A 26,017-nucleotide genomic window follows, 5' to 3' on the forward strand; every position below is an offset into this window, starting at 1 on the left:
GTTTAAACGCCAGCCAGGGTACCTGGCTGGGAGTTAAACGCCCAAAAGGGTAGCATTTTGGGCGTTAAACGCCAGAATGGATACCATTCTGGGCGTTTAACGCCAGGATGACATAAGAGGAAAGATTTTGTTTTTAATTCAAATTTTTTTTTTCAAGTTTTCATAAGTTTTCAAAATCAAATCTTTTTCAAATCATATCTTTTCAAAATAAATTTCTTTCCATTTTTTTTGCTATTTTCGAAAATACTTGCTAACAATTAATGATTTGATTCAAAAATTTCAAGTATGTTGCTTTCTTGTTAAGAAAGGTTTAATATCTGAATCATATCTTTTAAATTTCTTGTTAGCCAAGTCATTAATTTTAAAATCAAATCTTTTTAAATTGTTTTTCAATTATATCCTTTCAATCATATCTTTTTAAAACCATATCTTTTCAATCATATCTTCTTAATCACATCTTTTTCAAAATAATTTTCAATCATATCTTTTTGATTTCTAATTTCAAAAATCTTTTTCAAAAATTACTTAATTTCTTTCCCAACTTTAATTCTCGAAAATCATCAATCAAATTTTCAAAATTTCTTTTAATTATTTCAAAATATTTTACTTTAATTTCAAAAATTCTTTCCCTCTTCTCACATCCTTCTATTTAAAGGACTAACACTCCTCCACTATCAACAATTCGAACTCTATCCCTCTTGATAAGTTCAAATTCTTCTCTTTCTACCTTCTCCTTCTATTCTTCTTTTCCTCTGACACTTCAAGGAATCTCTATACTGTGACATAGAGGATTCCATACTTTCTTCTTCTCTTTTCATATGAGCAGAAGCAAGGACAAAGGCATTCTTGTTGAAGCTGATCCTGAACCTGAAAGGACCTTGAAGAGAAAGCTAAGAGAAGCTAAAGTATAACTCTCTATAGAGGACCTAACAGAACTTTTCAAACAAAAAAAAAGACATGGCAGCCGAAAACAACAACAATGTCAACAATGCAAGGAAGATGCTTGGTGACTTTACTGCACCTACTCCCGACTTCTGTGGGAGAAGATCTCAATCCCTGCCATTGGAGCAAACAACTTTGAGCTCAAGCCTCAATTAGTTTCTCTGATGTAACAGAATTGTAAGTTTCATGGACTTCCAATGGAAGATCCTCATCAGTTCTTAGCTGAATTCCTGCAAATCTGTGACACTGTCAAGACCAATGGGATTGATCTCGAGGTCTACAAGCTTATGCTCTTTCCCTTTGCTGTAAGAGACAGAGCTAGAACATGGTTGGATTCACAACCTAAAGAAAGCCTGAACTTTTGGAAAAAGCTAGTCAATGCCTTCTTGGCAAAGTTCTTTCCACCTCAAAAATTGAGTAAGCTTAGAGTGGAAGTCCAAACCTTCAGACAGAAGGAAGGTAAATCCCTCTATGAAGTTTGAGAAAGATACAAGCAATTAATCAGAAGGTGCCCTTCTGACATGCTTTCAGAATGGATCATCATAGGTATCTTCTATGATGGTCTGTCTGAACTGTTCAAAATGTCATTGGACAGCTCTGCTGGAGGATCTCTTCATCTAAAGAAGATGCCTGCAGAAGCTCAGGAACTCATTGAGATGGTTGCAAATAACCAATTCATGTATACTTCTGAAAGGAACCCTATGAATAATGGGACAAATCAGAAGAAAGGAGTTCTTGAGATTGATACTCTGAATGCCATATTGGCTCAGAATAAAATATTGACTCAGCAAGTCAATATAATTTCTCAAAGTCTGTCTGGAATGCAAGCTGCACCAGGCAGTACTAAGGAAGCTTCATCTGAAGAAGAAGCTTATGATCCTGAGAACCCAACAATGGAAGAGGTGAATTACATGGGAGAACCCTATGGAAACACCTATAATCCTTCATGGAGAAATAATCCAAATCTCTCATGGAAGGACTAACAGAGGCCTCAACAAGGCTTCAATAACAATAATGGTGGAAGAAACAGGTTTAGAAATAGCAAACCTTTTCCATCATCTTCTCAGCAACAGACAGAGAATTCTAAGCAGAGCCACTCTGAATTAGCAACTGTAGTCTCTGATCTAATTAAAACCACTCAAAGTTTCATGACTGAAACAAGGTCATCCATTAGAAATTTGGAGGCACAAGTGGGTCAGCTGAGTAAGAAAGTTACAGAACTCCCTCCTAGTACTCTTCCAAGCAATACAGAAGAGAATCCAAAAGGAGAGTGCAAGGCCATCACCATGACCCACACGGCTGAATCTGGAGAGGAGGAAGAGGCAGTGATCTCCACTAAGGAAGATCTCACTGGACGTCCACTGGCCTCCAAGGAGTTCCCTCATGAGGAACCATGGGAATCTGAGGCTCACACTGAGACCATAGAGATTCCATTGAATTTACTTCTGCCATTCATGAGCTCTGATGAGTATTCTTCCTCTGAAAAGGATAAAGATGTTACTGAAGAGCAAGTTGCTAAGTACCTTAGAGCAATCATGAAACTAAATACCAAGTTATTTGGTAGTGAGACTTGGGAGGATGAACACCCTTGCTCACCAAAGAACTGGATGACTTGACTAGGCAGATATTACCCCAAAAGAGACAAGATCCTAGAAAGTTCTCAATACCTTGCACCATAGGCACCATAACCTTTGAAAAGGCTCTGTGTGACCTAGGGTCAAGCATAAACCTCATGCCTCTCTCTGTAATGGAGAAACTAGGAATTTTTGAGGTGCAAGCTGCAAGAATCTCATTAGAGATGGCAGACAATTCAAGGAAACAAGCTTATAGACTTGTAGAGGATGTCTTGGTAAAGGTTGAAGACCATTACATCCCTGCTGATTTCATAATCTTAGAGACTGGGAAGTGTATGGATGAATCCATCATCCTTGGCAGACCCTTCCTAGCCATAGCAAAAGCTGTGATTGATGTTGACAGAGGAGAATTGGTCCTTCAAGTGAATAAGGACTCCCTTGTGTTTAAGGCTCAAGGATCTCTCTCTGTAACTATGGAGAGGAAGCATGAAAAGCTTCTCTTAATACAAAGTCAAACAAAGCCCCCACATTCAAACTCTAAGTTTAGTGTTGGGAGGCCACAACCAAACTCTAAGTTTGGTGTTAAGAGGCCACAACCAAACTCTAAGTTTGGTGTTGAGAGGCCATCATCATGCTCTGAGTATTTGTGAGCTCCATGAGAGCCCACTGTCAAGCTACTGACATTAAAGAAGCGCTTGTTGGGAGGCAACCCAATTTTACTTATCTATGTTAAATTTCTATTGTTATTTTATATTTTCTATAGGTTGATGATCATGTGAAGTCATAAAAACAATTGAAAAAGTGAAAACAAACTGAAAAACAGAATGAAAAATAGCACACCCTGGAGGAGAAAGCTACTGGCGTTTAAACGCCAGTAAGGGCAGCAGAATGGGCGTTAAACGCCCAGTCTGGCACCATTCTAGGCGTTTAACACCAGAAAGGGGCACAGAGCTGGCGTTTAACGCCAGAAAAGGGCAAGAAGCTGGCGTTAAACGCCAGAAATGGGCAGCAACCTGGCGTTTAACACCAGGATTGGCAGAAAAGGGCATTTTGCACGCCACTTGGTGCAGGGATGAAAAATCCTTGACACCTCAGGATCTGTGGACCCCACAGGATCCCCACCTACCCCACCCCTCTCTCTCTTCTTCACCCATTCACCAATCACCTCAATACCTCTTCCCCAAAAACCCCTCACCTATCAAATCCTACCCTCTTGTCCATAAACCCTTCACCAATCCACATCCATCCATCATAAAATCCCACCTACCTCACCATTCAACTTCAAACCACTTTCCCTCCCAAACCCACCCTATATGGCCGAACCCTAACCCTCTCTCCACTCCTATATAAACCCATCTTCACTCCCTCATTTTTACACATCTTCAACACTACTTCTCCCCCCTTGGCCGAATCACTCCCACTTCTCCATCTCCTCCATTTACTTCTTCTTCTACTCCTTTCTTTCTTCTTTTGCTCGAGGACGAGCAACCCTTCTAAGTTTGGTGTGGTAAAAGTGTTGCTTTTTGTTTTTCCATAACAATTTATGGCACCAAAGGCCGGAGAAACCTCTAGAAAGAGGAAAGGGAAGGCAAAAGCTTCCACCTCCGAGTCATGGGAGATGGAGAGATTCATCTCAAAGGTGCATCAAGACCACTTCTATGAAGTCATGGCCAAGAAGAAAGTGATCCCCGAGGTCCCTTTCAAGCTCAAAAAGGGTGAATATCCGGAGATCCGACATGAGATTTGAAGAAGAGGTTGGGAAGTTCTCACCAACCCCATTCAACAAGTCGGAATCTTAATAGTTCAAGAGTTCTATGCCAATGCATGGATCACCAAGAACCATGATCAAAGTGTGAACTCGGACCCAAAGAATTGGCTTACAATGGTTTAGGGAAAATGCTTAGATTTTAGTCTGGAGAATGTAAGGTTGGCATTCAACTTGCCCATGATGCAAGGAGATGCACACCCCTACACTAGAAGGGTCAACTTTGATCAAAGGTTGGACCAAATCCTCAAAGACATTTGTGAAGAGAGCGCTCAATGGAAGAGAGATTCAAGAGGGAAGCCGGTTCAACTAAGAAGGCATGACCTCAAGCCCGTGGCTACCGGTCTGAAGTTACTATAGACCGGGCGATCATGATCCATAGCATCATGATTGGAGAGGAAGTAGAAGTTCATGAGGTTATATCCCAAGAACTCTACAAGGTGGCGGATAAGTCCTCCACTTTGTCAATGTTAGCCTTCCCTCATCTCATTTGTCACCTTTGCAATTCGGCTGGAATTGACATAAAGGAAGACACCCTCATTGATGAGGACAAGCCCATCACTAAGAAAAGGATAGAGCAAACAAGAGATCCCACTCATGGACAAGAGCATGAGAAAATTCCTCATCATGAAATTCCTGAGATACCTCAAGGGATGTATTTTCCTCCACAAACCTATTGGGAGCAAATTAACACCTACCTAGGAGAATTAAGTTCCAATATGGGACAACTAAGGGTAAAGCACCAAGAGCATTCTATCCTCCTCCATGAAATTAGAGAAGACCAAAAAGTTATGAGAGAGGAGCAACAAAGGCAAGGAAGAGATATTGAGGAGCTCAAGCACTCCATAAGATCTTCAAGAGGAAGAACAAGCCGCCATCACTAAGGTGGACCCGTTCTTTAATTTCCTTGTTCTTTACTTTCTATTTTTCGAATTTTTATGCTTTATGTTTATCTATGTTTGTGTCTTTATTACATGATCATTAGTGTCTTAGTGTCTATGCCTTAAAGTTATGAATGTCCTATGAATCCATCACCTTTCTTAAATAAAGAGTGTTTTAATTGAAAAGGAAAAGAAGTGCATGAATTTTAAATTTTAAAACAGTTTAATTATTCTGATGTGGTGGCAATAATTATTGTCTTCTAAATGAATGCTTGAACAGTGTATATTTTTGAATTTGTTGTTTATGAATGTTAAAACTGTTGGCTCTTGAAATAATGATGGAAAAGGAGAAATGTTATTTGATGATCTGAAAAATCATAAAATTGATTCTTGAAGCAAGAAAAAGCAGTGAAAAGCTTGCGGAAAAAAAAAAGAGTAAGAAAAAGAAAAAGCAAGCAGAAAAAGCCAATAGCCCTTTAAACCAAAAGGCAAGGGTAAAATAAAAAGGATCCAAGGCTTTGAGCATCAGTGTATAGGAGGGTCCACAGGAATAAAATCCTGGCCTAAGCGGCTAAACCAAGCTGTCCCTAACCATGTGCTTGTGGTGTGAAGGTGTCAAGTGAAAACTTGAGACTGAGCAGTTAAAGTCGTGGTCCAAAGCAAAAAAAAAAGAGTGTGCTTAAGAGCTCTGGACACCTCTAATTGGGGACTCTAGCAAAGCTGAGTCACAATCTGAAAAGGTTCACCTAGTTATGTGTCTGTGGCATTTATGTATCCGGTGGTAATACTGGAAAACAAAATGCTTAGGGTCACGGCCAAGACTCATAAAGTAGCTATGTTCAAGAATCAATATACTTAACTAGGAGAATCAATAACACTATCTGAATTCTGAGTTCCTATAGATGGCAATCATTCTGAACTTCAAGGGATAAAGTGAGATGCCAAAACTATTCAGAAGTAAAAAGCTAAAGCTCATCTAATTAAGACTGATCTTCATAGATGTTTTTGGAATTCATTGTATATTCTCTTCTTTTTATCCTATTTGATTTTTATTTGCTTGGGGACAAGCAACAATTTAAGTTTGGTGCTGTGATGAGCGGATAATTTATACGCTTTTTGGCATTGTTTTTAGTATGTTTTTAGTATATTTTAGTTAGTTTTTATTATGTTTTTATTAGTTTTCAAATAAAAATTATATTTCTGGACTTTACTATGAGTTTGTGTATTTTTCTATAATTTCAGGTATTTTCTGGCTGAAATTGAGGGACCTGAGCAAAAATCTGATTCAGAGGTTGAAAAAGGACTGCAGATGCTGTTGGATTCTGACCTCCCTGCACTCGAAGTAGATTTTCTGGAGCTACAGAAGCCCAATTGACGCGCTCTCAATTGTGCTGGAAAATAGACATCCTGGGCTTTCCAGCAATATATAATAGTTCATACTTTGCCCGAGATTTGATGGCCCAAACAGGCGTTCCAAGTCAGCTTAAGAATTCTGGCGTCAAAACGCCAGAACTGGCACAAAAGCTGGAGTTAAACACCCAAACTGGCACAAAAGCTGGCGTTTAACTCCAAGAAAAGTCTCTACACATGGAAGCTTCAATGCTCAGCCCAAGCACACACCAAATAGGCCCAGAAGAAGATTTCTACGTTAATTACTTATTTCTGTAACCCTAGGCTACTAGTTTTCTATAAATAGGACCTTTTGCTATTGTATTTTCATACTTTTGATAGACCTTTTCACGTTTGGGGGCTAGCCTCACGGCCATGCCTAGACCCTTTTGTTCTTATGTATTTTCAACAGTGGAGTTTCTACACACCATAGATTAAGGTGTGGAGCTCTGCTGTTCTTCACGAATTAATGCAATTACTACTGTTTTCTATTCAATTCACGCCTACTTCTTGTTCTAAGATATTCATTCGTACCCAAGAACATGATGAATGTGATGATTATGTGACACTCATCACCATTCTCCCCTATGAACGCGTGCCTGACAACCACCTCCATTCTACATGCAATCAAGCTTGAATGTTTATCTCTTAGCCTTCTGGTTCATGACGCATGGTTGCCTCGCCTGACAATCGAGTCCTCCATTCCATGAAATCAGAGTCTTCGTGGTATAGGCGAGAATCAATTGGCAGCATTATTGAGATCTGGAAAGTCTAAACCTTGTCTGTGGTATTCCGAGTAGGATCTGGGATGGGATGACTGTGACGAGCTTCAAACTTGCGAGTGTGGGGCGTGTGACAGATGCAAAAGGATCAATGGATCCTATTCCGACATGATCGATAACCAATAGCTGATTAGCCGATGTGGTGACAGCGCATCAGGACCATTTTCACTGAGAGGACGGGAGATAACCATTGACAACGGTGAAACCCAACATAAGCTTACCATGGAAGGGAGTATGAATGATTGGAAGAAGGCAATGGAAAAGCAGAGGTTCAGGAGGAACAAAGCATCTTCATACGCTTATCTGAAATTCTTACCAATGAATTACATAAGTATCTCTATCTTTATTATATATTTTATTTATCTTTTAATTATCAATTCTCCATAACCATTTGAATCCGCCTGACTGAGATTTACAAGATGACCATAGATTGCTTCAAGCCGACAGTCTCCGTAGGATCGACCTTTACTCACATAAGGTTTATTACTTGGACGACCCAGTGCACTTGTTGGTTAGTTGTGCGGAGTTGTGATAAAGAGTTGAGATTACAATTGTGCGTACCAACTTGTTGGCGCCATTGATGATCACAATTTCGTGCACCAAAAGGTTCAACATTGGTTTACAAAGGATACTGAAAAGGTTAAGGCCATATGGGTATGTAAGCTCAGTGAAACAAGGCCTCAATCATATAAGTGCATGCATACATCAAACAGTGGAAATATAGTATTAAGCAAGACAAATATCACAATTTTAGAGAGAATAACACACACTAAAACAGAATATTGGTTGATAAAATGTAACCAATCAAATAGGCTCAAAATCTCACTGGTTTTGTGTGTTTGAGCTCTAAACCATGTTCCAAAATAATATTTCTTCAAACAAGTTCAATAAAAATTTTAATTTAAATTAGTGAAATGCTATAAAATAATTTCTTGGAAAAGAATTCATCGCTTCAACCAAGCAGTGGTAGAATATGCACAAAATCAAACAAACATGCAATCAAACATGCAAATGCAACAACTAATTTAACAAGGAAAATTAAACATTGGTGTTGAAATAGGAAATAACTAACCCACGGAAGTCAGTATCGACCTCCCCATACTTAAAGATTGCACCGCCCTCGGTGCATGCTAAGATGTGCAAGTGGACGGGTTGCTTTAACTGACACTTTTTTTTCCAAAGAATGTGCGTAGGAACTTGTTTGTCGCCCCATTGAAACGTCTTCCGGTTCCCTTCCTGGTGGCCATCCTGAAAGAAGAGAAAATGGAAGAAAAGTAACCCAAAAACGAAGATAGAAAACAAATAAAATATGGATGGGATAATGCCAAATAATAAGGGTCTCAATTACATGGTAGCTACAACATGCAAGTGAGAAAATAGTAGAAGTAAATGGCATATCAATAGTACAAAAATTGCGACAATGGGGAAGAGATAGTAGGTAATGAAAGACAATATAAATTCATGTCAATGCAAAAGGAATACATGTATCATAAGAGATTGGCAGTGACAGATAAAGAGTATTGCCCAACAGTGTAAAATAAGTCACTAAGCACCAAAATAATACCAGAAAAGATACAACAGTTGAATAAGAACATTTAACACCAATGGTAAAATAGGAAATTAAAAAAGGAGATAAAAATATGAATAAAATTAAAATGCAATGAAGGAAAGTATGCAAATGCAATATGTAAAAGAAAATGAAAGAGAATAAGGATGAGAAGAAAGTGAGAAAAGAAGAAGAAGGAGTTAGAAAGGAGAGAAGAAAGAAGAAGAAAGGATGGAAGAAAGGCGTAAGAGAGGAAAAACAGGGCGCGACGCACACACATGCATCATGCGTAAGCGTGAAAACTGAGTTGGCCATTCGACGCGTAAGTGTCGCCCACGCGTACGCGTGGGTGGCAAAACATGCACACTGATGCGTGAGCATCGGTCACGCGTACGTGTGACTGCTCGCGCGACTCCAGCATAGTGGCAGCCCAACTTTCTGTCGCTGATGCTTACGCGTGGTTTGAAAAATTAGCAGGGGACGTGTACGCGTAAGGCATGTGTACGCGTGGGTCTGGTTGTGCGCAGAGCACACCAGCCGTACGATTCTATCACAACTCTTTGTTCGTTGGATGGGAGAGCCAAATTGGACTCGACGCCCATGCGTGGCCTACGCGCACGCGTGGGTTGCCCCCTTTTTTTGTGAAATGCAGGTGGTGATGCAGAAATGATGAATGAACACTGATAAAAATAAAATAAAATAAAATAAAATAAAACTAATAATAAAAATGAAAGATCATACTATGGTGGGTTGTCTCCCACCTAGCACTTTTAGTTAAAGTCCTTAAGTTGGACATTTGGTGAGCTCTTTGTCATGGTGGCTTGTGCTTGAACTCATCTTGAAACTGCCACCAACGCTTGGACTTCCAATAAGCTTCAACATCTCCAAATAAATTCACCAGGCCTTGATGAAGTTCTCCACAAGCTTTGAGCTCCCAAAGTTGATCTTCTTGTATTCCCGGATCCCAAATCTTGTTTCTACACCCGTCTTTAAGTTGATCATCATGATTCCATCCGGGTGGTTTAGCCTTGGAATTCTCATTTAAGCACCCAAACATCCTCCTAGACCCAATCAATTGAGAATTGTACCAACCCTTGCAATTAGGTCTTGAGCTTCCAACCATAACGAACCTAGGATGGTGTTGCCAACTGCTAACCATCTCCCTTTTACTCTTGAAACCGCAGATAGCTCTAAGTTGTCCATCCGTTTCATGCAGACCATATTCAAGTGGGAAGGTAGAGTTTAAGGATAAGAATTTTACCCACTTGAATGTTGTGCTGGATCGTAATGGCTTGGGGGGAGGTATCTCCAGTGGTGGCCTTGCCAATGTATGCTTCACTCTCTTGGGCTCCTCTTTGATAATCTCCACCTCTTGACAAGCTTCTGCAACATTAACCTCTTCCTCAAGTTCAATGGGAGAGGATTCAATTGTGGATAGAAATTCATTGATTCTTGAATCTATCTCTTGATCAACCTCCTCAAAGTTTTCAACCATGACATGCCTTAGAGGTTGTACACCCTCCTCAACATCAAATTCAAACGTCTTGGAAGGAGGCTCTATGACTTGAGTTTCCCATGGAGGTTCAGCATCTCCTAAATCCTCAACCACTTCCTCTTCTTCAATAATTTCGGCATTCTCCACTTGCTCTAGTACAAAATCCAGCTCCTCCTTGATGACTTCCACCGCTTGACAACTTTCTTCAAGGGCCTCTCCTACCTCTACCTTTCGGGCCTCCTCTTGCTTCTCTTGAAGTATGTATGCGTGAACCTGATCCATTACGTCCCTAAGACGATCCCTTCTCTCTTGTTCCATGTCAATAGCATAGTTGGGATCATGTTGTTCTTGGATTGATGGATATGGGTGAAAAGTAAGTGCACCAGAGCTTGAGGGTTGAATATTGGGGGTAAAGGATGAATCCACACAAAATATAAGAGCTTGGAGAGTAGAGGTGAGACCGGTGAGAGTAGAGGTAAGTGTGGTTTGAAGCTCTCTTTGCCCTTGGCGAATAGCACTAAAGGTATCATCTATGGGAGCTTGGGGTGGATAGGAGGGTTCATTTGTTGGGAGAAAAGGTTCATAAAACGGATGTGGTTCTTCTTGATAAGGGTGTGGAGATGGTGTATATTGAGGTGGTGGTCCTGGGTATGGTTCATATGGTTCGTATGGTGGTTGGTGTGGTGGATAAGGGTTAGGGTCATATGGAGGTGAATGGTGGAAAGGGGCTTGTGAGTATGATGGTTCAGAGTTATGTTGAGGAGGTGGTTCATAAGCATATGGTGGGGCTTGTTGGTAACTACAAGGGGGTCCACTATATCCATCATCTTGGTACACACCCTGGAATGGCTCTTGACCATAGTAATTTGGTGGAGGTTGGTTGTCACGAAAAAGTCCACCATAACCATTGTCTTGGGATGCATCGTAGTATGGTCGTTGCCCCTGGCACATTGGGGGAGGTTGTTGCCGAAAGGGTTGATCAAATCCTTGTGGCTCCTCCCATCTTTGATTATTCCAACCTTGATGTATGTTTTCATTATAGCTTCCATTCCCTACAACATAATTTGAACCAAACTCGTAGTCAAAAGGGGGAGAATTCATAGTAACAAAAGAAAGTAAAAACAAAACCTAATAAGAAAATAATGAGAATAAACTCCTAAAACTAGAAACAACTAACAAAGAAACAGAAAAGCAAAATTATTCACAATATTCACAATAACTAATAATAAGGCACACGTTTGCAGATCCCCGGCAACGGCGCCATTTTGACGAACCGGATTTTTGCTAGTGAAGAATTTCACAAATAAAACCTCGTTGAAAGTATAGTTTATAAACCAATAGAAAATCCTTTACGTACAAATAAATTTGGTTGTCACTAAAGCAAACCCAATAAAATTAAACCGAAATATTTAAACCTCGGGTCGTCTCTCAAAGAATTGCAGGGAGGTGTAGTTATTATTGGTTATGGAAAAGTATCTTTTTGGATTTTTGTAAAGGTTGAATAAGGAATGTAAATTGCAGGAATTAAACTAATAGTTAAGAAAGGCCCTTGGCAAGGTATGAGAATTAGAAGTCCTATCCTAGCTATCCTTATCAATTGTGATGAGAATTGTCCGTTGCTCCACTTAGTCAACCTCTAACTATGAAGGAAAGTCAAGTGGGAATAATCAATTTGATTCCTCAAGTCCTAGTCAAATCCTAAGGAAAGACTAGCTTTAGTGGAATTTGAATCAACTAACAACTTTCAATTATCAATCAACAAAGGAGCTTGATAACTCAAGAGTCTCCAATTACTCAACCAAAGCCAAAAGGAGAGAAATCGAACTTAAGGGTGTGTGTGGTTCATGTATTACATTGTTATAAAGATTCCATTCCCATGGGAATTAAAGATACCCAAGGGGAAGGTGGGAATTGAAATGATGGTATTTTGATTCCCTGGAATCAAACTTGCTTAGGAATAGTTTTTCAAACTTTGAACCAAACATAGGAATATGATATTCCTATCTTAAAATTCCTAGAAATTATTTATAATTCCTCCAACCACACACACCCTAAAATCCTCCCAAGCATTTTGTCAAACACTTGGAAGGCATAACATAAAAACATAGAAAATTAGCAAGGAATATTAAATCCAAACAACCAATTACAAACATCAATAATAACAAATGTGAAAAGAACGAAGAACGGGGCAATAGTTATGAAATACCTCAAATTGCATTAAATAGAAAATTGAATCTAACAAGAGAATTCATGAACCAAATAGCAACATAAAGTAATCAACAAAGGGAATAAATAAACTAGAATGCTAAGACAATTAAAAGTAGAAGAGAGACTAAATTAAAGTAGAGTAGAAATCTCAAATTGAAGATAGTTAAACCTAAGAATCCTAAAACCTAAGAGAGAGGAGAGAGCCTCTTCCTCTAGAAAACTACATCTAAAACCTAAAATTATGTGAATGAATGTTGTATCCATGCATGAATGATTGATTCCTCCATTCTACAGCCTTTATTCTGTGTTCTCAGGCTTAGACTTCGGCCAAAAAGGAGCCCAGAAATCGCTCACAGCGCTTTCTGCAATTTCTGCACGTGGCGCATGTCACGCGTACGCGTTGCTTGTCTTTTGCGCTAGTCACGCGTGCGCGTCGTCTACGCGTACGCGTCGCTGCCATCTTCCTAAAACTTCATCTTCTTGCAGTCCTTCCACTTTTGCATGTTTTCTTTCCATCCTCTAAGCCATTCCTGCCCTATAAGGCCTGAAAACACTTAACACACATATCACGGCATCGAATGGTAATAGAGGGTAATAAAAATTGACAGTTTAAAGGCCTAGGAAACATGTTTTCAATTATATCACAAAATTAGGAAGGATTTGTAAAACCATACAAATTATATGAGTAAGTGAGCAAAGAATTGATAAAAACCACTCAATTGAGCATAAGATAAACCATAAAATAGTGGTTTATCAGTACCTGGAAGAAAAGCACGAGCCAACAGCTATGTTTATACATCTCTCAGACGGTTAATCCACGATTTCGTTGGGAACTTCTCGAGACACCAGTTCAGCCGATCTCCAGGGAGATTAGGGTCTCCGTGGTATAGGCTAGAATCCAAAAAAGCAGCGTTCTCTGATCCGAAAGATTCAACCTTGTCTGTGGCATTTTGAGTAGGATTGCCAAGAGAATGGACTGCTATGCCCTTCACCCTTCATCAGATTGAGTAACCACGGCCAATGGGCACAGCCGTATTCAACCTGTAGCAGAGGAGATCAATGACCACGGACAATGGCTTTGATCACTTATAGCCTGCCATAGAAGAAGATCATTCACAAGCAAAGAAGACAGTAGTACCAGAGTTACTTTAGAAAGACAAAATAACTCCAACTCTCAGCTCTATTCCCAGCGTATAATTCCTGTTAGTTAACTTCTTTTGATTCCACATGACTAAGACCTGCAAGACAACTATAGCTTGCTTCAAGCCACAATCCTTGTGGGATCGACCCTGACTCGCTCAGGTATTTCTTGGATGACCCAGTGCACTTGCTAGTATTGCTGCTGTACGAAATAGTGTGGGTTTTGTGTACACGCGCACCACTGGTGTTGATTAATGGGTCACCATCCAAATTGTTCAGGATAGAGAGAGGTTTTAGACAAGGAGATCATCTTTCTCCTTTTCTATTTGTTCTAGTTGTTGACGTCTTGCACATGATGGTGGGTGAGGCAGTCAGGAATGGACGCATTTCTCTACTGTTGGTGGGAAGGGACAACATAGAATTGTCGCATCTCCAATTTGCGGATGACACAATTTTATTTTGCCCACAGGATATAGAAACACTATTGAAATATAAGAGGCTTTTGCATTGTTTCGAGTTGATGTTTGGACTGAATATTAACTTTGATAAGTCAAATTTGATTTCGGTTATCTGTGAGCAGGAATGGGTGACGAATATGTGTGGTTTGTTAGGATGCACACCGAAGCTACTTTATCAATCAGGTACTTAGGAATATCTTTAGGTGCAAACCCCCGGTTGGTGAAGACCTGAAAACCGATCATAGACAAGGTGGAAGATAAGCTCAGTTTGTGGAAAGCTAAGTCCCTTAGCAAAGCTGGCAAGCTGGTTCTCAATTAAAATCTATTCTAAATAGTTTGCCATTTACTACTTAAGCTTGTATAAGATGCCAAAGACGGTTGCAGAAAATATAATCGGGCTACAGAGAAGGTTTTTGTGGAGTAAAGAAGATGGGAATAACGGTATACCACTTGTGAAATGGGAGATGATGCAAGCTCCAAAAAAGTTAGGCGGTTTGGGGTGGGTGATGCGTTAATCAGAAATGTGTCGCTTCTGTTCAAGTGGTGGTGGTGTTTTTCGAAGGAAGATTCTCCGTTGTGGAAGAAGGTAGTATGTTCTTGTAATCATTTGAATCCTTCTGTAATGTTGTCAAAACAGCCATTACCGTTAAGGAGTGGCCCGTGGAAAGATATTTGTCAACTTAATATTAAAGAGCCACATGCAAGAGATATGATGATTAGTGGTTTGGCTATGGAGGTGGAAAATGACAGACGTATTCATTTCTGGGAGGATGATTGGCTACAAAGTGGTCCGTTGGAAGATAGTTTTTCGAGACTCTTTTCCGTTTCAAATCAACAAGGATCCATCATAGGGGAGTGTGGGTTCTGGGATGATATAGAGTGGGTGTGGAACTTTCAGTAGAGGAGAGAGTTATTCCAATGGGAACTTGAGTTGCTCAATCAACTTCATGACTGATTACGACTAGTAAGAATGTCGCCTAGTAGAGATGATACAATTGTATGAAAATTTGATAAAATAGGTATCTATTCTACTAATTCATTTGTGCATGTGTTGCAGAAAGAGACTCTCCCGGAAGACATCACAAGCTACATCTTCACTAGTGCCATTTGGAGAGGATTGGTTCTTCCAAGAGTTGAACTCTTTGCGTGGTTTGTTTTAGTAAGCAGGATCAACATTAAAGAGAGACTGAGTAGGCTAGGAATCATACATCATAGCGATAAGATTTGTGTTTTGTGTAAAAAGGAAATAGAATTTGTGCACCATTTGTTTCTTGGTTGTGAATTTACTTAGCAGGTGTGGTGCACTTGGTTGACGGGTGCAGATAGAGCATGGGCTATTCCGGGGACTGTTAAAGAACTGTTTGAGAGTTGGATTGAAGTGTCTGGTCGTAATTCTGAGCAAAAGAAGTGGCTGATAGGATTCTTTGCGGTTATCTAGAATATTTGGTTAGAACGGAATAACAGAGTTTTCCAGAGATCTGAGACAGGTGTTGATGGAATCAAGACTAGGTCGTTTTTGAGTTGCAGGGAATGGTGTGGTGTTGATCCGTTTGGTTATTGATGGCAATGCCGGAGATGACAACGGATTATACTCTATAGTTCTATATCTTTATCTTGATTTCTCTGTTGTTTTCTTGTTCCTGCTTGCTTCACTTTAGTGTGTCGAGCTCACTTTTTTAAAAAAAAAATGAATTGCATAATCACGAACCTACAAATAATATTTCATACCTTATCATCTCTATTGTAATTTTTCATATTCTCAAAAATTGGTTGACTGTGAACAACCTTATCAGGTGAGTCAGTCTATTGTTCAAATTTTTCAAATACTTCTGACATAGACACCGTGTTAAGGTCGAATTCAAATATCATACTATTTGAAATGATAACTACAACTGGTTGTGAATTTCTTTGGTCTATCCCAATCAAAATCAAACTCAAAGTTTCAATTGTACTAAATTTGTAATTTTTGCTCTTGAATATCAAAGTTTCTGATTGTGCTTCAGATATACTAAAATAATCGTCCTTTTTCCCTCTTGAACGTAGAGGTCTTATCCATTACATAGATTGCCTCTAATGATAATGAAGTGATACAATAAATTAGTGGTTATGGCAATTATTACAATTAACATTAATTAAGGACTATTATTATTATTATTATTATTATTATTATTATTATTATTATTATAATAATGGTAAATATGAATGTCAAATTGTAAAAAGGAATATTAATATATGATTCGGTTAATGTCTAATAGTTAAAGATATGTTATTATAATTAATATGATTAATATGTGAGAATCATTAAGAGTGTGATAAGTAGAATAATAAGAGAATGATAAAAGAGTGAGATAAAAAATTAAAATATAATTAACTTATTTAAATAAAATTAATTTAAAAAAATTGGGTAGTTATGACTAAAATATTTTGATTTTCAAACTTTTTCATATATATATATATATATGCGCAGGCGCTGGGATTACAGTTACACTGTTGCGAGCATCACTTGTTGTTAGTGGTAAATTATATGTTAAAAAGTCCATTAACCTATTGCTATTAGTTAGTTGTGATTATATTCATGTGAAGTAAGAATTGGTACATGTTTGAGTTATATATGTATCTTGATGCGGGTAGTCACATAGGCGGCCCCAATGAACCCTAATAATGCTCACAATGTTTATGAAGGACGACCACACACTTGTTTAATTAATTAGTTGAACATTATCACATCCATAAATGGCACCTCTCAAGGTTAGGTTCAGATTAATTGTATTCTAACTGGTTTTAACTGCTGATGAGTGATGAGTGATGATTCATCATGTCCTTGCTGCTACTCATTGATGAACTATGAATCAATAATTTTGACAATACATACATGTTCTTTAATTTGGTAATGTCTATATAATTTATGAAAAAGATATATTTTATTTTTGTATTTTATTTTAATTTAGTTTTAATTTTATTCCAATTAAAAAGTTTTAGTTATAATTTTTTATTAAAATTTTTATAATTAAAATTTTTAAAGAATTTAAAAAGATGTGTTGTTTGTTTGTTTTAATATATGTTTGCAATTGTTTAAAATGTGAAAACTAATTAAGAGATTTTAATAATTAAGTTGTGTTGTATGCTGAATTTTAGGTTAGTTATAGCAAAATGATTCCAAATCATCATTTGTGGATGTGTGATAGGGATAACGGCCAATCAAAGGGAGGGGAATAAACCTGAGTTCTTTGAGGGAGTTGATCAATTTATTGCATATGTATTCAACATAGAACCTCATAGGTCTCAACGAATTTCTAGGTGTTCATACATAAGTCTCGACTGACTAAGTTGGTGGTTGACACTGGCTATCCTATAGCATAAGTCTCAGTGTTGACACTGGCTATCCTATCACCCTTGTCACCTCTTATGATGATAAAATCATTGACTTTAGAGTCGATGATGACATTCATCCACCAGAAGAAGAGGACGAAAAAGAAGAAGAAGAAGAAAGGGATGATCGAGACGACTAAGAAGAAGAATTCGATGATCAGGAAGTAACATCCAAAGAAGATGATAAACAAGGGATTGACGGGAACGAAGAAGAATAAGAGGAATTCAAATGAGGGTAAATTTATGTTCAATTGTGTTATGTTATATGTTCAATTTAGTTCAAATATTATATTGCATGTTATACATTAGATTTATATTCATGGTAATCATTCTCTATATTATATATATTACATTTGAATTATGATGTTTTTAACTATTTTAATTATTTGTTTCAAATAGACATGTCTATGAGAGGTAGCGTGGGTGACTCACCCCCAACGACTATTCAGTCACCCTCTACATCTGTTATGCATGCAATGTCACAAGCACATGCTCTAAGAGAACAATTTTTCATCATGGTCTCGAACCCCAATTATCGAGGTCCTATAACTGTTGCTCCACCACGATCTGAGCTAGAGTAGACTCCTCCACTGCCTCCACCTCCTCAGCAGATTCCAACATCCATGTCATTACCTCCTGTGACTGACCCCACAGCAGTGCCAGCCTCCTCCCATAGATCCCAACCAGACCTCGCAGCACCACAAGTCACTAAGATATTGATTGGCCTGGTGGCATGACTGAGTAAACATTAAACTTCTTTAATCCATATATTTTATTTATATTTTATTCTCTTTTAATGTGTGTTTTTTACTAAGTGTAAATTATTCCATCGGAGTTTGCATAAGATAATAATGCTTGTACATAGAAGTGTACAAACATTAGCAAATTGTTCTATGACCACCCAGGACCCAATTACAAGAAGTTTTTCTTTGAGTTCTGCAAGAGATGGTTTGACAAGTGTACGGTAAGTTAGTTATTTAACATTAATTATATTTCAATTATGATTTTATGACATTAATTTTTAACCATTTATTATTTCATTGTGTAGGAGAAATTCATGTGGAATGAGGCCCACAACCAAATAAATAAGAATAACTTCCATCACCGCATAGCAAAGCGTCTTCAGCAGATGTTAGAGGATGTATAGATGAGAAGCGACCACCTGACGCAGTGGCTGTAACTCGACATTAAGAAGACCCTGTATGTACACTAGGAGACGGCTGAAGGTTGACATCGTCAAGTCATGAATAGGGCCAACAAGGCGTCAACCAGGACGTCGAGGTACACAGGGGGTTCGGTCATGATTATGAAGACAAAGGCTAAGATGGAATAACTTCTTTCCATACGCATAGCTAGTTTTATCTTTATTTCTTTAATTAATTTTGAGTTTTTGTAATATATTTATCCAATATGTGCAGATAAAGTCACTACAGCATCTAGTTTCAATGTTGGAGGTCTTTAAGTAAACCCGCACGCTTAGGGAGAACAAGGAGAGATTTCCTGATCAGCGGTCTACGAATTTTTATATAAGTTATCGACTTTTTTTAGAATTTAATAACACACAACTATATCACCTTTTATATTGACATTCATATTGAATGTGTTAGGATTTATATACTTAGAAGTTGGAGGTCGCGACACAGTAATCTCAGCAGACGGTATTATTTGAGCTGCAGAAGAACTGCATCTTTAGAGTCGGGTCGTTTTTCACCAGAAACCTGTGCATATCCACCTTCAGGACTTTCTCCACCTTGGGCACTAGCCCTGCAGGTCCATAGCTTGACCCAGTGCCTGTAGGATCAGGGTCACCAGCTCCATTTGGTTGAGGAAAGGTACAATTGGCTCCTCGCATGTATGGTGGAGAAGGATGCTTGGGATGCGGAGATGGAGTCCTTGTGGCAGGAGCGCAAATAGGAGCTAGAGTACATACAGCGTATGCGGCAACAGATGACTGCCTATTATGATTAGATGCACCCAGGGAGCAACGGTGCTATAACCGGCTCCTCCTCATCTACACTTGCACCATCCCAGACACCAACATCTACAGCGCCGCCGCATTAGGACCAACAACGAGAATATCAAGAGGAGGAAGACGACGATGATTAGAGGATCCGTAGAATTTAGTATTTTTTTTATAGTTTTCATATTACTATCCATTATTTTGTTGATAAGATTACGTCATTATATTGTAGTTTTTTATTTTATGAAACATATTTAATTTTTGTTAATTTTATTTAGTTTTAATTAGGTTATAATTATGATAAATATAGTTTAAAATATTAAATATACTTCTTATTAAAAAATTACCGTCAAATTTTGTGTGGAATAAATTCGACGATATATTTAATTTGTTTAATCTTATTTTTTAAATATTAGCATCGAAATTTTTAATGATAATTATGGTGCGAAAATTTTTTTTCAGTTAAATCCTCATTCGGAGCGGTCCGTATAAAAATTTCTGCATCTCGAAAAGTTTTACCATCCTACTTTGGGACTTAACTTTCTTTCACGTGGAGTAAAAAGTTTCTATTCTCCATTATTTGATAGCTACTCATTTATCTTTTTCTTATATTTTTTTTTAACTATTTTATATATGGTGATAAGTAAATGTAAAAAAAGAATCGTTCTTCTTCCGTAGTGCATATATATATAATAAGAGCAATGTTAGGGGGCAGCAATTTTTGTGATTGTTAGCCATCAACTAGCCATCAATGATGATTTGATGGTGTGAGATTGGTGTGAGATTTCATTCAATGGTTCACCTTTCTCTGCTGGTTACATGCTGGCTAAAATTCAATAAAACTGCTGGTCCCCTAGACTTTTCCATATAATAATAATATGTGTTCCAAACAAAACAATTGTTGTAGCTGAACATGACACATGCATTACCGTGACATATGGAATATCATATTAACTATAGTCACATGTATCTGAATACTGAATACACATCCATTTTTAGTACAAATTTATTTACTCAGATTTAGACATGAATGTCTACCTTTCAAGCTGGACCTTACCTATGCAAATTAATGGTAATATATTAATGCCGTTACTGCTTCATAAAAATAGGTGTACCACAAATCCGCACATATTCCAATATACATGCTACATCTCTATCAGTCCTATATCGATAGTATTTGCCATAACTATCAAATACGTAGTCACAAGATTGTACATTTGTACTACCTAATAATGACATAAACTAGCTATAATATTTTATTTTTCTTTTCTTTTTCTTTTTACTTGACAGAAACTATGTGCTTTTTATATTACAAATTCACAATAATATATCCTATTTTGATGACTCAATGAAAGTTGTCTCATAACTTAGGTTGAGGGTAACAAATAAATGTTATAGTCTTTTAAAATTACAAATTATTTGGATAAAAATTACAAACTAGAAGTAATTCGAGCTGAGATAGATATAGAACTTTTGGTAATTGTAGAAATAATATTTCTTTGATAACAATAATATACATATGATGTTGTTCTTGGGCATGAATACAATCACAATTATTTCTTATTACTATACTAATTAATTCTAAAACCTTTGAAAATACAGGCAGAAATTCACCACGAGTAATATTATTTGAATATAACATTTACAAGACATTTAGATAGGATATAAATTTTGATAAATTGCATATCCTATCTAATCTCATAGTAAAGGAGAGTATACCAATTAGCACAATGTCTTATAAATATTATATAAAAAATAACATTTCTCATTATTACCAATAGAAAATTAGAAGAACAACTGTATTTTGATTGTAGCTATATATCATCATATTTTTAGCACACCATATAGTAAGTAATATGCACACTTTACCAAAACACCCCTCCCTTTATTTTTGTTTCTTCTCTCAAGTTTCTTCAATGTTTCTTATTAGATGGAACTGTTCCATCTGTTCCAGAAAGCATGAGGTACTTATCCTTCCTAGTCAAATTGGTGCACTCAAACCCTAAAGTCCCACCAAGAACCCTCTGAATATAATTAGCAACTTCAATTGAAGATTTCCCTCCTTTGCAAGTCAACTCCACCGGCAATTGGTTCAAGAAAGTGACCTCATATGTAGGCATTGGATTCATGAACACAAAATAAGGGTCAAAGAATTTGTACCCATTAACGGAAGTACCATAAAACATACTCTGCTTAGTGTTAATTGCAACGGGAACAATCCTATCCGTTAATTCAGCAAAGAGTGCACTGAACCTCAATAGAAAGGGTTCCCTACAAGTTGTACCCTCAGGGCAAATTACCAAATCACCCTCCTCTAACAACCTCTTAATATTCTCAGCATCTCTTTCTCTTTCTCTGGACAATGCCACGGTCTTAATAGGTGAAATTAATGCGCTGAATTTGCTAATGCTATATGTCACACAACTAACTTTTCTTCCTAGAGCAACGGCTATGATAATTGGGTCCGTTACGGTTCTATGGTTGCAAATAAATAGGACACCTTTTTTGCCTTTACCTGGTGGTGGTGGAAGGGTACCCTTTCTAATTACCCTTATTCCTAAGAGCTTGTAATTGTACCAAGCAATTTTTTCAGGGAGAGGGATGTTAAGGTACACCCTTAGAATTGAGAGTATTATACCTATTGGCATCCATAGGAAGGTTAAAAGGGTAATTAGCGGGGTTGGCCTTTGAACTAAACGCCCTTCATGGAAGATAATTGGGCTTAGAAGCTTGTTTCTTGGTAAGGGATCACATTTGCTCCTTGGCACTATGTATGCTTCCTGTATAGGGAAAATTAAACATCATAAAAGGGAAATTACTTAATTAGATACATTCATGAAAACAAGTTGTATAGGATATAGGTTTGAAAATTGGTTTTAAGACACAAATGTAGAAACAATGAAATTGGAAAGAGCATAGATAAAGAGCTAATGCTTAAATGCTTCTTATTAAGTAAAAAGAACTATATTTTTTTGTTAATTAAATAAATTTTAGTTTTTTATTTATAATAGTGTTACATAGAATTAACGTAACTAATTATTTTTAATTATTAATTAGTCAATTATTTAAAAATATTAACTAAAAATATAGTGTTAGACTGTTGGACTAGAAGTGTTGAACTGTTGGTTAAAAATATTGGCTAATATAAATTAAAACGGTTAATCATCATTAAATTTTTCTCTTCTATTTATTATTATAATAATTATGAAGTAAAATATAAAATATAATAAATAAAAAACTAAAATTCATTTAATTAATAATTCTTTTTTGATATTTTTAATTAACAAAAAATACAATACTCTTTATTTAATTATGAAATATTTAAAAATGAGACTAAAGATAAAAATATAATTCTTCAATGTAAAACTTGTATCTTAATTGAAAAAATATAATATACTAGATAGATCATATTTCTTTAAAAAAAATATTTTTCAATTACAAACTTGATGCCTAAATAATATGCAGTTCATGCGTAAAATTATCAATAAAAAAATTATATAAGATGTCTCCTGGTAAAACAAAATGAAAAAAAAATATTTTATTCATATTCACACTTAAACATATGGTTTATTCTCAATGTCATTCGTCAAATGTGTGACTTTGAGATTAAAAATATAGGTCCCATCACCTGAACAAATCTTTAATTAAATGAACTAAATTTCAACATTTTGTCTTATTCATTTAAGTGGTTGTATATATTAGGTGAGGAATATATATTATTTCTCATTTTACTCATACCTTTAAACAATTACTACAATAATTCATTTGATTGCATACTTGCATAAATATATCCTTATTGATAGTGATAAACTATGTTTATGCCGTTACATAAATTAAATCACACACTGACACACATGCCATGTACGTAGGAATGAAATGGTTACTAATAAGTATTAAAAGATTGTTGAGCGTATGAAAAATAATAAAATGGAAATTAAAGTGTTGTCAATTCCTCAATCTGAGTTGAGTATGATTCATAAATCATAACTGAATACTAACCTAATATAATTAGGGAATTCTTGTAATCTCTTTGTTTTTTTTTTAGGTAAAATAAATAAATAACATACTAATGATGAGAGTATGAATATTTATAGCATGCTGTATCAAATTAAAGCCAGATCAAAGTGAAGTTGAAATATAAGGTGTATCCATATAATTAATTGGACCATAGAACATGGGAAGGACCACTTAGAAAGAGTTAAGTAGTGTAGTAAAGATCGAAAAAGATGGGATCGAAAACACAAGAAGGGGATGAAACAGTTTTGTCGTGCTAGAGAGATAGGAAAGTACATAAACAAAAACACATAAAGTAGTGATTCATCATCATCATGCATAGGGGAAATAGAACATGTCATAGTCATTAGGCTAAGTGTCTCACCAAATTTTCAGCGATTTGTGGATACCAGAGTCATATCAAAATTTAAGAATCATAAAGATATGTTAAACATATAATTTAATGATATAGATCTAGAAATAACAATTTTTAATTATTAATCATAATATTTAAGTAGTAGATAGTTGGTGCGTAAAAATTCTATACGTACGACCTAAAGAAGTACTTCACGAAGGTTTAAATATACAATATTTTTTCATCGTCATGAAATCATTTTAAAAAGACTGTTATAGATAAATGCACATAAATAATTATATTTTTAATACGTTTTGAATGAAAGTATTTATTTTTTAAAAGATTAAGTTATAGAGATACATGAATGTTTATATTTTTTAAGAAATTTTAAATGCAAGAATTTTTTTGGAGAGTTGTTACATAATTTTATATAATTTTTTTTATTTATTTTTTAATTTTTGATTCTATTCCTCAATTCGACAGATTAAAAATTAATCTACCATGGTATTCTATTTAAGGGTTTGTCGCTGGTCAATGGGTTGTTGTATGACCAAGACGGGATTCAAACTCCCAACACTTACTTATACAGACTAATAAGCTAACCATTAGACTAACCCAATTTGATTTTCTCTCTCTTTTTATTTATAATTATATAAGAATCAATAAAGATTAAATTCTAAATTTTTTCGCTATAAATACTATGATATATCCCATGTCATAAAATTATTTATTTCAAGAACTTATATTTATAGAAAAATATAAATAAATTATTATATCTCTAATATTAACACTCAAAAATCTGAAAGTATTTAAAAAAGAGTAAATGATAAAAACAACATTGAGATAAATATGAATTACTTAGTTGACTCTCCATCTAGATTTATACTTGCAAATATAGTGTCTCGCTCATCACTATATAATACCCTTAAAACATAATGAAGTTTCAAATAACGTTATTGTTAAAATGAGTTCTCTCTAATAATCATATCATATATTATAGGAGATTGATAAATAAATATATAAATATATAAAAGAGGGAGTACGTATATGTATATTCACCAACCTTGCAAATTGACATAAATTCATAGTCAGATAAACTATCTCCAAGTCCCAAATCTGGTAAGCTTTGAGGCCCAAATTCTTTCATAACAGCTTCTTTCTTGTGTTCACCAACCAATACCCCAGGCTCCTTAACAAACCCTGTTGCTCTTCCTGATTTTGTTACACTTAGTTCTGTCCCAAGAACCTTATCGGCACCCAAAAAGGTCTTTGCAAATGGTTCCACCATAATCCTTGGACTAGCGGTTACAATGTACCTTTTTTCAAAGGAATTGAACACTCTCCATGTTTTTGGATGTACGTCCTCAGCATAGAATCTTGGTAACACGGACCGAGACACTAGCTCAATATTCTTGATCTTCAGGCCTGCACAGGCAATGAAGATCAAGGTCTTGATTGCCAGTGTCTTAGATAAAAAAAGGTACGTAAAATATACAAAGGGCACCGAGGCTAAGAGAACTAATCCTCTTAGCATGCTGCCGGCTTCAATGGCTACAAGCATGTAGTAAGGAAAAGCGCTTCTCGACACGAGAAGCGTTCCGTCTAGGTCCGAAGCCACCACGTGCTGGTTTGATCGGTTTTCGATGTTACATTTGGAAATTGGTGGAAATTGGCTAAAGCTTCCCATGATCATGTCAAGGAGAGAAAATGCGAGAAGCCAAATAAAAATGAAAAAAAAAATGGAGAAGGAACTTAGGAAAATTAAAGAGTATGTGTGTTTTGATGTAGCTTTATAGATGTTAGAGAAATAATATAGCTTAGGAATGTTATGAAGAAAGAAGAGAGGGCGTGGAGGGGTTTAAAAGGAGGAGGATGTTGGTGAACAATTTTGAGCATGAAGTATAATTAATATAATGTGTGGTACATAGAGATTACCCCTTTTTTTTCTTCTAAAGTGAGAGATATATACTACGAGGGATGTGCGCCGCGAATTAATTATGAATATATATTTTTTTAATTCTTAAGTTACTTTAGAATTATTTGATGTAAATATAGTGTAATATATATAAAAAATGTTATATGTGTATACCCAAATTTAGTAATCAAATCCATCATATGTATTTGTGTGTAAAAGAGACCCAAAAAATGTATAAATTGTGT

The 26,017-nt window shown here is 36.4% G+C and overlaps 1 protein-coding gene across 1 annotated transcript; it reads right to left on the reverse strand.

Annotated features, from left to right (window-relative positions):
* Window positions 1–20,980: 20,980 nt before the first annotated feature.
* LOC107625724 (glycerol-3-phosphate 2-O-acyltransferase 6) lies at window positions 20,981–25,782 on the reverse strand. The gene is made up of 2 exons (XM_016328426.3): window positions 24,921–25,782; window positions 20,981–22,289 (listed from the first exon to the last, which is right to left on the reverse strand). Exons 1-2 carry the CDS (start codon window positions 25,548–25,550, stop codon window positions 21,423–21,425), a joined length of 1,497 nt encoding a protein of 498 aa, XP_016183912.1. The 5' UTR covers window positions 25,551–25,782; the 3' UTR covers window positions 20,981–21,422.
* Between the last annotated feature and the right edge of the window lie 235 nt (window positions 25,783–26,017).

The sequence above is a fragment of the Arachis ipaensis genome, chromosome B2 (genome assembly GCF_059453495.1).
Source record: "Arachis ipaensis isolate K30076 ecotype BB chromosome B2, ASM5945349v1, whole genome shotgun sequence".
NCBI lineage: Eukaryota > Viridiplantae > Streptophyta > Magnoliopsida > Fabales > Fabaceae > Arachis > Arachis ipaensis.

What these genes read in the sequence shown, in the direction of transcription:
- LOC107625724 (XM_016328426.3), bottom strand. Translation starts at nt 25,550, where the DNA reads ATGATCATGGGAAGCTTTAGCCAATTTCCACCAATTTCCAAATGTAAC. An exon ending in AATTTATGTCAATTTGCAAG is followed by an intron (nt 22,290 to 24,920) that starts GTTGGTGAATAT and finishes TTCCCTATACAG; the next exon opens with GAAGCATACATAGTGCCAAG.